The 16,761-nt window shown below is 37.7% G+C and overlaps 1 protein-coding gene across 6 annotated transcripts in view; it reads right to left on the reverse strand.

Moving 5' to 3' along the window:
* Positions 1 to 16,761, reverse strand: part of Phf14 (PHD finger protein 14) — a 169,834-nt gene that overhangs the window by 125,954 nt on the left and 27,119 nt on the right. For 5 of the 6 annotated variants that reach the window (XM_029478629.2, XM_085840820.1, XM_021165026.3 and 2 more), the window contains exons 3-4: positions 15,930 to 16,690; positions 8,494 to 8,638 (exon numbers count right to left, since the gene is read on the reverse strand). In XM_029478629.2, the coding sequence (XP_029334489.2) occupies positions 8,494 to 8,638; positions 15,930 to 16,690 (906 nt within the window). The remainder of the gene's footprint in view (positions 1 to 8,493; positions 8,639 to 15,929; positions 16,691 to 16,761) is intronic. The other variant, XM_029478631.2, reaches the window with a different exon arrangement.

The raw sequence follows: 16,761 nt of genomic DNA on the forward strand, positions 1-16,761 counted from the left end.
GCTCCAGTTAAAATAGCAATTTTTAAAAAGTATAATAAAAGTGAATTCTGTGGAGATGTAGAATATATGAAACAACTGTACACTGTTGATATGGAGGGTCCTTAAAAACTACCCGTAAACCTATTATATAATCCACCTAGCCACCTCCTACCTACACAGCCAAAGAATATGAAGTCAGCATCCAGAGTTATTTGCATGCCAAGTTTTAATGTGGCACTATTCATAGTAACTAATATATATTCTGCATAGGTATCTGTTAATAAATGAATAGACAAAGAAACCATGGTGTACTCTTATAATGGACTACTATTCAGCTATGAAAAAAAATAACATTTACAGAAGTCTTTAAATGGGATGAAAAATGAAAGATATTAAAGACAATAAGCCAAATATAGAAAGACAATGTTCTCTTAATATATGTAGAAACTTAAAAGAAGTTGGCTGGCGGTAGAAGAGGAATTTATAGGAACTGAGAAGAGTACCAGAGGGCAGAAAGCGGAATAAATGAGCATAATCAATAAGTATTTCTGCATACATAGAAACACCACAGAAAATATCACTAATCTGTACAAGTTATGTTAATAATAAAATAAAAACAATGAAAACAAGATTCCATGACATTTTAAATTATTGAATTAGGATGTTCACACATATAACCAACTAATTAACTATACAATATGAAGATTTACTCAAGAGTGGAAAAACTATACATTTTTTTACATGTCAAATAGTAGCCAGCTCTCAAAAAGCACTTCAAAGAATAAGTCCATGAGCATAAAATGCTTTCTTAGCCTCCTCTTCCTTCTATGGCAACAGGGCTGTGACGTGGGAGAATACATTGGTGCACTGGGTTGTACTGATACACAGCATCTGGAAGCACCATGGAGCAAGCTAAGCTCCTGTGCATGGAGGGCTATCTAGGCTAGCTAACTGAGGTGAGGAAACCCTTTGTAGAGGTATGCTAAAAGTGGGAAGCAACATTCCACAAGATGGGCTCCTGGACGGAATAAAATGGAGAAAATAAGTTAGTACCAAGCACTCCTCATACTGTGCCTACTGGCTGTTCATAAAGTATGGCCAGGTGTCTACAGCTCCTATAGCATTGTCTTCCTCGTTATTACGAGTGTACCCTATCTATGCAACTGGTTGGGAGCCAAAAGAACCGCTTTCTTCCTGAAGTTGCTGTTGTCATGTACTTTCTCCTAGCAATACATAAAGAGACTAATACAACTAGTAATCATGAGCAAATGCTCAAATGCACTGTCATCAGACACTACAATGAATTACATGTTCAATTAAGTTTGGCCCCCAAAGATTCCTGTATTTGAATGCTTAGTCATGGTGAATGGCATTATTAGGAGGTGTGGCTTTACTGGGGGAAGTGAGGCTTTGTGGGAGGAAGTGTGTCATAGGTGAGCATTGAGGCCTCCTACGCTAAGGCTCTGCCCAGTGTGAAAGAGCTCTTCCTTCTGGCTGTCTTCTGATCAAGATGTAGAACTCTCAGCTCCTTCTCCAGCACTATGTCTGCCTGCATGCTGCCATTCTTCCTGAAATGATAATGGACCAAACCTCTGAAACTGTAAACTAGTCTCAATTAAATGTTTTCCTTTCTAAGAGTTGCCTTTATCATGGTGTCTCTTCACAGGAATAAAGTCCTAACTCAGAAACACTCGGAACACTATTAGGAAGCTTTAACCTTCTTTCTGACTCACATGGCATTATTACCTACCTTGACCATCTTATTTGTCTTCTTTGATTCAGACTGACATTTTAGTTGTTTCTAAAATTAAAAGCTACTTGAAAAAGTAGACTTGTCTTTAATGAGGCTATTCATGTAAAACAGAGGTCACATTTTTGAACCTTTAATTAACCTGAAAGATCTTAGCAGAACTAACATGGTATCCTTATAGAAACCTGTGTTTATTTGAACAATGAATTTATTTAAAAAAACAGTTCCTGATTTCAAAACAATAGGAAGAAGAGTAGGTATACAGTTTACTGACAAAGTGTCTGTCTAGCATGAGCAAGGGCTTCTGGTAGATACAGAACACAGCTAAACTAGATGGAGAAGCACATGCCTGCAATCCCACAACTCAGGAGAGGAAGCAGAGGGTTAGTGTCAGGGTATTTAAGATACACAGCAAGTTCTAGGTCAGTCTGGGATAAATGACATTCTGCCTGTCACATTAATCAATCAATAAATCAACAAGCAAACATATATATGTGCACACATACACACACACACCCCTAGGGTGTTGATAAGTGCCCATCATAACAACTACCTGAAACGCTGAGGAAGGTGAGAGCCTGGTAACATAGGAGACTATGATGGTCTGAAGGAGAATGTTCCCATAGGCTGTAATGTTTGAATGCTTGGTCCTCAGTTGGTAGAACTGCTTAAAAAGAATTGTTATAGGAGTTGTGTCACTTGGGGTAGGGTGTGCTGTCTCTGTCTGTCTGTCTGTCTATTTCCCACACTAGATAAGATGTGAGCCCTCAGTTACTGTTCCAAGTCCATGCTTGCTTGCCTGCTGCCATGCTCACACCATGATGGTCATGGACTCACTCTCTGAAACTATAAACCCCCATTAAATGCTTTGGTCTCTAACTTGCCTAAGTTATGGTGTCTTATAATAGCAATCGAAAAGTAACCAAGACTGTCTTAAAACAAGAAAATAAAATTAACTGAACAGGGACCAGAGCACTACTGAATGAAACAATGCTTACTAAGGAGGTGTGAAGTCCTGGATTCAATTCTCAGTACCAAGAAATAACAAGAGAAAAAAATAGGATAGAAAAAAAGTTCCTTCTGAATTTTAAATGGAAGTATTCCTTGGTGGGCTCAAGTCAAACACCAGATAGAACCTTTAATCCCAAGTCTTAAGAGTTGGGAAGCCACTAAATCAGGAGTATACAGCTAGTCTCAACTACATGGAGTTCAAAAACCAACTTAGGCTACACTACTTGAGAACCTATCACAGAAAAACAAAAAGATGCATTAGAATCAAAGATGTAAAACATTGAAATCCCAAAGCATCTTCACTCCGCCCCCCCCCCCCCCAACTCGTATAGAGTAAATGAGAAACTGCATGTTCACCCATCTCCACAGACCAGGAAAACAGAGGAGATTAAGTAAGTGGTCAAGGTAAATTGAAGACTGCAGGGCTGTTCAGGTGAAACCAATTTCTGATGTAAGAAAATGAAGATGTAGTAATGTAGAGCTTCTTTTAAAAGCTTCCAAATGCCGAATGGGCAGCAAAATAGCTCATGCCTATAATTCCAGCACTCAGAAAACTGAGGCAGGAGAAAAGTCTGTAAGTTTGATGAACACTAGACTACCAAGATCCTGTCTCAAAAGCCGACGGTGGTTGCGCACGCCTTTAATCCCAGCACTTGGGAGGCAGAGGCAGGTGGATTTCTGAGTTCAAGGCCAGCCTGATCTACAAAGTGAGTACCAGGACAGCCAGGACTATACAAAGAAACCCTGTCTTGAAAAACCAAAAAAAAAAAAAAAAAGAAAAGAAAAGAAAAGATCCTGTCTCAAAAAAACTAATAATAAAATAGCAGCAATTAAATGTATAAAATATCCTAGCATCAGAATGTCAGAAATTGATATCCATGGTCAAATGACCTAACCTAAAATATGACCCAAAGACTAATCTAAGAAATAGAAATTACCCTCAGTGTGACAATGAAATAAAGACAAGTAACTGGAGTTAGTGTCCTCAGCACAACAGAAGTCTGACACTAACAGAAAAGTTATGCTTACGTGACACATCAGCAATAACATTCAAGACACAAGCAGCCATCACAACACCAACAGCGCTAGTTAGTACAACAAACCCAGTCAGTACTGCTACAGTTCCACTGTTCACATTCTTTAGATCTGCTTTAGAGAATTTTAACTACACCTAGATGAGAATAAGCGTCACAAAGTCTTTGTACAGTTGGTGACTCTGCAACAGAATACCTCATATTGAATAATGTACAACATGAAAGGCTAGATCATGATTCAGGCTGGTGGCTGGAGAGTGAAAATAGCATGACACTGGAGTCATAGCCTCAATGACACCACATGACACAAGACTAAAGGGGCACAGGTACAAGAAACCAAACTGCGCATCAAGCCTGCTGTGCCCCTTCTAGGGCAACCAATAAAGCCCCATGAGATCTGATTCCCTATAGAGTGACAGCATTCCAATGATCAAGGTGAAACCACAGTGATGGTTACTTTTGCCAGCTTGACCAGATTTATAGTCACCAAAGAAATTTATCTCTGGGTGTGTCTCTGAGGGATTATCTAGATTAAGTTAAATAATTAAGGCAGGAAGACCCACCCCAAATGCAGATGCCATCATTCCATGGTGGGGGGCGGGGTGGGAGGAGTGCCAAACTTGATAAGAGGAGAATGGAAGCTAAGCAGCATTCACTGTTCTGTTTTCTGGCCATTAGTGTGCTAAGTAACCAGCTACCTTCTATTCCTGCCACTATGCCCCCAAACCCAGCAGGCTGCATTGTACCCCCTCCAACTGTAGGCAAACAAACAAACAAATTCTTCCTAGACATTTTTCAAACCAATAAGAAAAGCAATCGCTATACTTCATAAGAATATCTCCACTAGCTCCTACCTCCTAAAGGTTCCACAACCTCAGTACTACAGCACTGGGAACCAAGCCAAATCTCTGGAGACAGAAATCACATCCAAATTTCAAGTCTTCTCTGTGCTCACTATCACTTCTGCTACCTATTTTACTAAGAAAATAAATACTCAACAACGTCCACATGTTCAACCAACCACCCCATCTAACAACTTACATCTATACCCACACACCATCTTTCCCCTATAGTTATAATGATGGCTGCTCTCATCTGCTCCATCTCTGCTTCCTATTGGAACCCACCCCCTCTAACATTGTATGCAATGTCCTTTAATTCTTTACATCAGCTATCAATGCTCCCTTCCCACTGGGTCCTTTCTATAAGCACAGAACATGCAATATACTGTGCCTGTGGCTGTCTTTAATAGCCCTCCGTAATCAACAGTGCCTGGCAGACTCTTGGAATGGCCCCTCCTATATCTAACTAGTTTTGGTTTAAACAATGTGACACAGCAAAGTGGTACTATGTCTGTCCTAAACTAGGTAAAATAAGATACTTGCTATTTCAAAAGCCATCTCCATCTCCTCTGTCTTTCTCTTTGATCACTCATATGATCATCTCTAGCTCTTTTGTTTTTAACGAACCCCTCTGAAATCAACAGTGGGGTAGCATGTAGAGCATAAAGAGCTGAAAATGGTGTGGAACTGACCAATAGGCACCAAACAGTTGAGGACTAACATAGCTAAATTTGGGAACAAAGCCTCTAGCTCCAGTCCTAGAAGGACTGCAACCTAGGCCAACAGATTTATCTGCAGCTTCAAAGACCCTACACTAGAACCATCCAAAGATTCTGAAGTGTTAGGATTAAAATATTCAATTTGACTTTTTACTCATTAGAAATGACATAAGTTACAAATGTCTATTGTTTTAAATAAGCTACTGTATTTGGGGGTAACTGTTATATAGAAACTGATAGCTACTATAATATCTAAATTATAGAGACAAACTCTCCCTTATTTTATATCAGCTACTGTTACATCTCCCTACATCTCCTTATAAAAGCTTATCATAAAATTTATATCTGGTCCCATATTTTACTTTTCCTTCCTTGAATTTCATTTTATCTCTCTAAGATCAATATGATCGATGTGTGTTAAGTTCCTGTAAGTCCAATGGTAGTTTTCCCTGTTTTAGGACATTGAATTCTGCTATAGAAAATCAAAATAAAACAAAGGGAACCTACATGTGTCATCTAGAGATAAACCGGAAATAAAAGAATACATGCATTAAACAGAAACAGTAAATAACAAAAAACACGAGGCACATAGTTACTAAATATACAAAGGATTCTGAAGGTCTTGGATTAATCTCTTCAAAATGATTTAATTTGGCACCTATGGATACCATATTCTGGTATCTTGCTTAAGAAACAAACCCCATGGCTTTTCAGCAGGTTAACCAGAGCCAAAGCTGGAGCCATACATAACTCTTGCTGCATCTGCACACCAATATAATGCACCCAGGGAACTTTACATGTGGGCCTTGTCTGGATCCCATATTTACTTATTAAGTCATGTAAAAATATTACATATGTATGTTTTTGGTTTGTTGTGTGTGTGTGTGCAGTACATGGATGTATCACTATATGCATGTGCTTGAGTACTGCTGTGAGCGCATGTGCACATGTGCATTTGGAGACCTGAAGCTGATTTCAGGCATCTTCATCAATCACTCTCCAGCTTACATATAGCTGTCTTTCAATGCAACTCAAACCTCATGATAAGTTTATTCTTGCTAGCCATCTTATCTAAACATTCTGTCTCCACCTCCTGAGGTAGAGATAAAAGGAAGGCTGCCATAGCCACCTGAACTTTATAGGGTCCTAGAATCTGAACTCCAGTCTCTGCTTATGCTCTTTGTGTGTGTGTGTGTGTGTGTGTGTGTGTGTGCGCGCGCTTTACTGGAGAAGTCACCCACCCCCAGCCTATTATTGCTACTGTTTGCCTCTTAACCTGAGCTAGCTTGCTAGTGGTATTCCTGAAGTCCACCATTGAGTCTGGGTAACTCCCCATATGAATTAGGCCATTATCTAACTCTAAACTATTATTTATCAGACAGATACCCATTTTCTCTTCTTGAAACATTTCTCCTCTTATTTTATAGTTGCCTCCACACTAATATTTCCCTTATATCCTCTGAAATATTAGAATGCCTGCTACATATACTCTTCCTTAATATAATAACCAATCTTACAGATTTAAGTAATATCTTCAGGTCAGTGAGTCTCTGATTTTTATGTCTCATGCTGGGTGGAAAGGGCTGGGTGGATTATTAGAAGCTTCTATTTCTAGAATAAGTAGTGACCTAAGAGAAGTGAAAGAGAAATGTCATGAGGTTGTTTGTATTTAATAGAATATTCTAAACCTAGGAAGTAAAGTGTATAAAGATCTTGCAGTGAGAACATATTTGTGGTGTTTGTATAGTTGTACAGAAGTTAGTAAGCTAGAACGGAGTGTGCAAGCTGTCGTATAGGATTCAAACTGCTTAGATTATGTTTTGGAAGACCATTTCTGCTAGCTGAGTGGGTTAGAGAAGGGGAGTCTGGGTGACTATTTGAGAGATCACTGAAATGACCCAGGAGTTGACTAAATTATGTTAACCGTGGATCAGATGTCATAGCATTTCCTATACTTGTTGAGTTTTATTTTTCTCTGTATCCAAATCAAACATTTTTAGGATTTTTAGATTTTTATTTATTTATTATTGATTTACCTATTTATTCTTCATTTCCCTAGACATTAAGTTCCAAAAAATCAGCCGTTTGCACATTTATTCTACATGATGCCTAAAAAACTACAGAACACTAAGCACACAGGATAATAAACAAACTACTGAATGGTTACAAAACATAGAGCAATAGGAGGTCTTCCCATTATGAGCCTCAATCCACTGCTCCATGAGGGCAAGAGGAGCTCTGTGAGAGGAATATGTAATCCCAGAAAGCAAGGGAAGGACACTGCCCCAGAAATACTGCTTAGGACTGAGCAACAGCAGGCGTACTAACTAACTGCCACATGCATTCCCACTGTTGCCAGGAGTTTATGAAATACCGATTCCTCCTCTCTCTGCTCCCTTTTTCCTTCCACCCTTGCCCAGAGGCAGTCTCTGTATATTCCCTTCCAAATAAACCTTCCATGTGAGATCTGTCCTTGAATGGTGTGACTCTATGGCATCCATGGCTTATAGATCATAGCAATGTTCATCAGGCAGAATGTAAAATCACAAGTCTGTAAAATCAGTCCTAGGTCATCCTCTCTACTACACAGCAAACTCAATGTAAACCTAGGGTACACAGGATCCTTATCAAAACACTCAGACACACACACACACACACACACACACACACACACATACAACAACACTAGGACTCAGGAGATGATTCTGTGGTCCAGTGCTTGCGCTCATGTAAAAAGCTGGGCTTAGGTGGTATATGTCTGTAATGCCACCACTGATGGTCAAAGATAGAGGGTCCCTGAGACTCAATGGCCAAACAGTTCACTGAAATAAGCAAATGTCAGCTTTAGTGAGAAATTCTGTTTCAAAACCTAAGGTGGAAAGTGTTTGAGAAGATATCCAGCATCTACCTCTGTCTTTTACAAATGCATGAACAAGCAAACATGCAGGCAAGTGCAAATCTGTGTGCGTGCACACACACACACCACATATATACAAAATAAACAAATTTCAAGAACTTAATATATATTATTTTCAATTAAATAATATCATATAATAGTATAGTAAAACTTTAAATAAGTACAAAAGGGAAACAATTTAAACTTCCTTTGAATAAGATGTCAACCAGCCATTTCTAACAGGAAAAGACAGCAAAATTACCTTCATGAACTGTAATGCCACAATTATCACACTGAATTATTTCATCTGCATCTTCACTATTATCTCCAAGACAAACACAGCAAATCAGAATGTGGTCCATTTTCTGAGAACTCCAGTTTTGACTCTTCTCAAGAATCAGAGAGTCCTAATATTAAAATAAATCAGAAAAATCATGCTTTAATTAAAAAGTAATTTAATACACACAATTCTCATTTTGGTTCAAAATACTTTCTTGTATTTCAAATTTATGTGGCATTCTATTAGTAGGTTCAAAGTATGTTCCACCACTGTTCAAGGCCCTTTACACCTCTTACTCTCTCTTCAGGTGCCATGTGCTCTCCCCTCACAGGCATACAAATAGCTCTACCTGCTTAACATTTGACATTGGCCCTTAAACTAGGGAAAAAGGAACACTCAATCCTCAAGTAATTATCAGTTCTATATACAGACTTTCAGAGTCTAAGATGTGGTTCCTAAACTTCAGTAAAGTTGCTATCTAGGAAAGACAAGACACACATATACAAACTAGGAGGGAAAAGATAAAGATAACATGTAAGCAGGTATGCATTTCATGTCTGAGAGACTCTAGACTCCAAAGTATAAGAGGTCCAGAGTTACCCAGAAAGTTACTCAGAAAGAGCCTGAACACATAATCTACAAAAGAAAAAAAGTTAAGTAATTGCTAGAAAAGTAAGAAAGTGTACTCTTTACTTTTATGTCAAGAAATATCGAGTGCAAACTGGTAATAAAGATAGCTAGCTACTATCAATATAAACGATAAAAGCCTTAATATCCAATGAGTATAAAAGGATAAAATTTCAAAAATAAAAAGTCTATCCATTGTAAATTTAAACCTTTTGCATTTGTGGATGTAAACTTTAATATGAAAACACTTCATCCTGGCACAGTGGCACACATATAGCTCCAGCCACAGAGAGGAGTAGGCGGAAGGATAACATGAACCTGGGAGTTAAACTCCAGTCTGAATCAAATAGCAAGACTCCACCTCAAAAAACAAAACAAAGAGTCCTGTTATAGCGATATGTAACAATCAACATAATAATGTGGTGTATATGGATATTTTCATTTACAAAGCTAGCCACAAAGACGAAAGGATGGACTATCCAGAGAATACCCCACCTGGGGATCCATCCCATAATCAGCCACCAAATGCAGACACTATTGCATATGCCAGCAAGATTTTGATGAAGGGACCCTGGTATAGCTGTCTCTTGTGAGGCTATGCCAGTGCCTGGCAAATACAGAAGTGGATGCTCACAGTCATCTATTGGATGGAACACAGGGCTCCCAATGGAGAAGCTAGAGAAAATACCCAAGCAGCTGAAGGGGTCTGCAACCCTATAGGTGGAGCAACAATATGAACTAACCAGTACCCCCAGAGCTCGTGTCTCTAGATGCATATGTAGCAGAAGATGGCCTAGTCTGCCATCACTGGGAAGAGAGGCCCCTTGGTATTGCAAACTTTATATGCCCCAGTAGAGGGGAATGCCAGGGCCAAGAAGCAGGAGTGGGTGGGTAGGGGAGCAGGGCTGAGGGAGGGTATAAGCATTTGAAATGTAAGTAAAGAAAATATCTAATAAAAAAAAAAGCTAGCCACAGTCAAAAGCAAAATTCTTGATAGTTCCAGCCACAGTCACTAAATATATTTATTCACAGTCACTAAATATATTTAATTTCATATTAATATTTTGCTGGTTTATAGCACTTTAAATTCTACCAATACTCTCAAAGGTAACACTTGGAACCATCATTTCAATAAAAATTATAAATGATATGTTTAAATATTTTGTGGGGAGGAGCTTTTTGAGACAAGATCCAAAGATCCCAAGATGTTCTTGATCTTCCTATGTACCCAAGGTTGGCCTAGAACTTCTAGTCCTCCCATCTCTACTTCTCACTAGCTCTGATTACAGGCATATGTCACAACACCCACTGATCATCCTGAAAGGTCACAATAAATAATTCCTTTGACTCATTTTGTGAATAGTATCTAAAATTACTACAGCTGTAAAACAAATCGGGAAAAGCAAAGTGAGGCTATCTTATAAAGAAACTCCTGTGTTTACATTATCTTGATAGCTAATGAAAATCCTGGGGTTTGTTTGCAGCTTTCATTCACAGCTGTCCAACACAGTGTTCCCTTTTGTAAAATGAGAATGACCAAATTAAAAGGGGCCAGAAAAGTCATTGTAAGACTCCATAAAGCACTAAAGGTCCTCAGTGCTGCATTACCCATGCCCTTCCTCCCCTCCTCTATACTTCCTGTACATGGTTCATAACAGAAACACGGACTGACACTTAAGCATGAGGCAAGGAGTCGGATGAGCTCTTTAGAACCTCAGAGGTAAGTGACAAGCCCAAATGGGCACTATAATTCATCATCCCTGTGGTAACTCCAAACGTTTTCCCTAGGCCATCACTTCTAAATTAGCTTTGTCTTTGTTTTGTTGAATATGAGCTAGGAAATGACCTAGTGAAACACAGTCTGATTTTTGTTTGTTTGTTTGTTTTGTTTTTGAGACAGGGTTTCTCTGTGTAGCCCTGGCTGTCCTGGAACTCACTTTGTAGACCATGCTGGCCTCGAACTCAGAAATCCGCCTGCCTCTGCCTCCTGAGTGCTGGGATTAAAGGTGTGAGCTACCATGCCCGGCCCAGAGTCTGATAATTAAGAGGCTACCTGTGCTACGTGTGTTAATGGACTGTCAACATCTGTATGACAGAATTACATCTAAGCCTTAGAAAATGGCTTAAGAGAGAAAAATATGAGAATTATACGATTAAACCTGTGAATGGGAAAAAACTGAATTTCTTGCAGTAGAAACTACATCAGTGATCTGTCACTTCTGTGCATGAGCCATGGCTTTTCCCCTCTGCCAAGGGGAGAAATGGAATTTTCTCTGTTTTCTGGTTTTATGCAGAAGAACAATGACTAAGCTATCTATGCCAATTCTCTCAACATGTACTGTGCTCTAGTGCCTGGGAATAAGAAAACAGCAGTGACTTCTGGTTAGGATCCTCTGATCCAGAGACGCTTGTCCCAACTGTACTGCCAGGAAGGGGGAACTGCAGCCCCACAGTGTTCCATAACAGGGGGCCACAATGGTTCAATGGAAAAACCTAAATCAAAGTTTTTAAAACATAATCTTAGTGTCTGTTAATAGAGCAGATATGCATTACTGTTTAAGTGTCATTTAAGCACATTTATAATCAAAATAATAGAGTCCAGTTTCCTATGAATTTTTTACCATATTTCTGAAGGTATGTGTCATTTTTCAAAGGAAACTAGGCTAAAACCTTTAACAAAAAATTAATGAAGCTTTACACAAAAATAGAAATTAGATAAGTAAGTTATAGATGGCAAAAGAAAACATCTCAAAATTAGAAAAAAAGAAGGCACTACAGTAATAATTCAATGATTATTTCATTTTTTCCTTGGAATTTAAAGTTAATCTTAAAGAAAAGAACTTACAGGAGGTGAGATTACACAGGGAAATATATTTATATGTAAAAGCTAAGCAAAGGGTCTAAATGGAGAAGAAAAGGGAACATCTAAAGAGAGGAGGGGAGCCAGGCAGAGTACAGGGAAGCAACTGAGAACTAAGTATAATGTATGAAGATGCTCGGGCAAACCCCAATGCCCTGTATGCCAATCTAAAAATTAATAAATACAGTTGCCTAAAAATGAAACATTGTCTAGAGATCTCCCTGCACTCTAAAACATATTTTGTGTTCATTTGTCATGTATTCTATAAGATGTTTATAAAATATATAGAAAAGGACTAAATTGAACCTGTTGTATTTAAATTCAATAGAGACAATTTCACTATATTTTAAATGGTACCAGTTTTAAAACATAAGAAAAAAATGCTATACCAAACATGTGATCAGTAGTTCTTCATCAATGTTTTATTTGAAAGTTTAGCTCTTAAGATTCTCAAATGTGCCGGGCGTGGTGGTGCACGCCTTTAATCCCAGCACTCGGGAGGCAGAGGCAGGCGGATTTCTGAGTTCGAGGCCAGCCTGGTCTACAAAGTGAGTGCCAGGACAGCCAGGGCTACACAGAAAAACCCTGTCTCGAAAAAAAAAAAAAAAAAAAAAAAAGATTCTCAAATGTTTGTATAATATTCCAAAACTGTTTTGAAGAGGACTTACAGCAAATTTTTTCTACAAAATGTGCAAAGAGATAACTAACTAGTAGTCAGACATCCCACGTACACACACATCTTCAGCAGTGTGTAACAAGAACTGGGAATGCTTTGTATTCATTTGATCCTGTGCTTGATTTACTTGTACATACTTGCTCTATGGAAACACAGATGGCTTTTCAAGAGAAAGGGTTAATATTTTCCTACTTAAAATATTGATAAATTTTGCCAAAATCCTTACATATTAACTGCAAAGATCAAGTGACATCTATCATTAAGCATAAAAGAACCTTATATGACAAATTCTTATACTAAGCCAAAAATATAAGGTTGTAGTTATCAAAACAGTATTCCAAGAGCCAAACTCTCCTACAGATCCTCAATGAGAAAGAAATGTTTCCTCCTTAACAAAACAAGACTAGAAATTCTACTGAGAGAATTTCTTCCATTCATAAATTTTCAACTACAACTCTAGGTTCAATGTCTTGAAATTGAGAACCGTTTTCTGAAAATGTTACACTATCCATCTTTGAAAAACTTAAGTCAGAGAGAAATGGGTGAACAAAATGGTATTAGTGACACTCAGAAGTTTCCAAATGAAGGATGAAAAGAATACAGCCATACTGCAGGGCTGCTATCCAAACTGTACTAATTTACAAACTCCAAAGGCAAAAGCCAACAGTCACCAATTTACAGAAAATGTAACTCATCAAGTGCTCCACCCACTTTAGAGCAGGAAAGTGTGTTTCAGGAAGCTGTCTTGCAGAAAGCGCACAGTAAAGACTATTCTCATCATGCCACCTGGCCTGGTTCTGGATCTTTAGGGTGGTTTTGCTTTTGTGTTGTTTTTGTTTTTAGAATATCTAAGATTAACTTGAAATTGTAAACGTCAACAGATGTAGTCTACGTAAATATTCCAAGTCTTCAATAACGTTTTAATAAAGGGATCCTAAAGCCAGTATGTTTTAGAAGCACTCCTCTAGGTATTGTGACGCCATCAAAGAGTGTGAGTTATAAATGGGCCCTGAGCAAAAACAGTGAATTCTCCTAAGAAACTGAAAATTGTTATGGTTCAAGAGCATCATTTCCCTATAGACAATCTACATCATTTCTCTGTAAATATACCTGACATTGCAATAAGAAAAGGCTACCAGCTATGATATTCTTGTGTATATTTCTAAAGCCATGCTTTGGGCTGTCTCTACTATAAAGTGGAATCTCAACACCTACAGGCAAAATAGAGAAATATAAAATTTCAGAAACAAACTTGTTAACTATAATGAATATTTAGTTGTTATTATTACCTAAAATAGGTAACTAGAAAGACTGACAAAACTATTAGCCATAAGGCAACAAAAATAAACTTTAAACATCTTTCTTATAAATACAAGAGCTATATAAATAGAAAATCTAAACATAAGTAATAATCTAAACATTAATTTCTTAAGTAAAATTTGATATTTAGTTTATCTTATAATTTAAATATAATTAAAATCATGAAAATTATTAAGGAATTAAAATAGATATAAAACTGTAACAAAGTTTTACACAGGCTGCTCTAGAGAAATCAGCCTTCTACAGGTTAGTCTATGTGGGCACTTTTCTAAGAAATACTTTGGGATCTCATGCTAGAAATATCTTCAGGACACTTAAATACGGTCTCATTATTTACCAGACTATTTAAATTTTTTCACTAGAAGAAGAAAAAGACACTAACCCATATATGTGATCTTAAAATGTATTATAAAGCTTAGCCTATTAAGCAATAGTATCAAGTAGAGGTTATTAAAAAATAACAAATACTGTTCTACACCTTTACAAGTGTCCCTGTGTATTAACGTGAGTCTCCTTCAGAGGCTCTCTATTATTAAATTACTTCTGTGAACAGTAACCTAAACATGAAATATTAGATATGCTGCCAAAAGTAAGCTCAGTCAACAGATATAAGTGCTAAATGCTATAAAAAATAAACTGAACAAATGCCCAATCTAAATATTAACAAATATCCATAAATATGCCAAGACAGCATGTTACAGTTCATGCTACAACCTTAAATAGTGCCATACTATCTCCTCAAATGATTTTCCTTTACCTAAAGATAAGAATTAGGATAGCAAAAAAAAAAAAAGAATTAAGATAGCATTGAAAGCAGGCAACATTCTTCATAGGAATAAGAGCAATCTAGGAATTAATCAGTGCTTATCATATAAATATAAGCTTTTAATTCATCTCTGCTGGCATGGAATCCCTGAGAGTTTGCTATACATTATTTAAGAGAAACAAGCCCACAAAATCTATAATAAGCTTAATTAAAATAGACAGTTACTACTCTGAAAATCTCTAAGCAGAAAAAATAAGAAAAAATAAAGCATAAAGAGAATCTACCAGTTTAAGATACCTCAATGATATGTAAAAAAAAAAAAAAAGGTGAAGTAAATTTTGTTGACATAAACACAATAACAGAAATGACATAGTACAGTTCTGCATGTGATGTAACATACATCTACATGTAAGACATCAACTCAATCTTTCTTTTGGAAGGAAAACACATAGGCACACAGACAGAGACACAGGTATGTTTAACTGAAGTCTTGAACGTTGCCTCTGGACCAATGGACAAACCTAACTTGCAGAAGAACTTCAATGGCAGGACTCATTACTGTTGCTTCAGGATAGAAATGTTTGTTCTATGGGGCAAAACGTTTGCTTTTATTTTTACTTCTTTGCAGAAAATTTGCTCATTAAGGATGTGTTAGGAGAAAAAAAAGTATATTTTACTGTCACACACATAAACCAAAGATTGGTAGCTACACTGATGACTGCTACAGCTGATAACTTTTAAAACAACTCTCTTAAAGTCTGAGAGAGCAAAAATGAGCTTTGTTACCTTCTTCTAATATATGCAAAAGCCTTATTTCACAACTATGTTTGAAGAAAGAGCCTCCACTTTCCTAATCCACTCACTGCCAGTTAGCATCTATGAACAGAAAGGAGATAGAAATGGGAATAGAAAACTCATTTCCCAAGTCTACAGATAGAAAAATGTCTCTCTACATACTTTCCTTGGGAATGGACTACAGATCCAGGAGAATGTTGACAAATAGTGAATAGTTAAAAGTTTGTTGACCAAATGAATAAATGTTAAATTCAGGGTGTTCATTCACTCCTACATCCAAATAAAAATTCAAGGATGCCACTTAATAAAATAAGTACTGATTTAGAAAATTCCCTTTCCCCAGACAGACAGATAAAAAAATTGGGTTGCTCTACCTCATTACTCTTGCTTTGAGATAGGGTCAGGCTATCATTGGTCAGTTCCTCATCATCAGCACTGTTTCTGCTAAGAACTTTACTCCTCTTCTTCTTCTTGCCACCTGCTTCGCTAGCAGGGCTGCTATGCTCTTCATCATTGCCCTCATCATTCTCATCTTCCTCACTCCCACTTCCCTCATCTTCATCATCCTCATTGTCTCCATCACTGCCCTCCTTGTGAGATGCCGATCTCCCCTTTCTCTTTACTACAGTAGGTCTCCAGTCATTATCATCCTCACTGTCATAGTCATCCATATCATTCAGTTCTTCCATGGATACAAAGTCCAACAGGGGACGGTTCCGACGAAGATTCCATTTCTTGGGCTCACTGACTTGTTCCTCCGTGGTGGTGGTGGTGGTAGGGACAGAAGGGGAGGTGACAGCAGGAGGGCTTGTGGCTGGTGTGGTGCCAGCAGCAGAAGCAGCTGCACTATCAGATACTGTTGCTTTCTCTTTGTCCTTCTCCCTTTCTTTTTCTTTCTCTTTCTCCTTTTTCTTTCTAGGTCTTTCTCCATTTTCTTCTTCTTCCTTCTTTTCCATTTTAATTAACTGTTTGTCTGATGGCATTATTTCCTCTGAAGAATTTTTAAGCTGTTCTTCTTTTACTTGAATATCTTCATTCAGTTCTTCTTCTAAAATGTTTTCCTCAGAATCACTACAGGAACCTTCTCCACTGTCCTTTGAAGGGTCTTCACTTCCATTACCACTCCCTTCAGAATCTGTTGAAAATATGAGAAAAAAACCACACATATGTATATACATACACACACACACACAACACTGACACAAA

This window comes from Mus caroli, unplaced genomic scaffold (genome assembly GCF_978045245.1).
Source record: "Mus caroli unplaced genomic scaffold, Mus_caroli_1 scaffold_7, whole genome shotgun sequence".
NCBI lineage: Eukaryota > Metazoa > Chordata > Mammalia > Rodentia > Muridae > Mus > Mus caroli.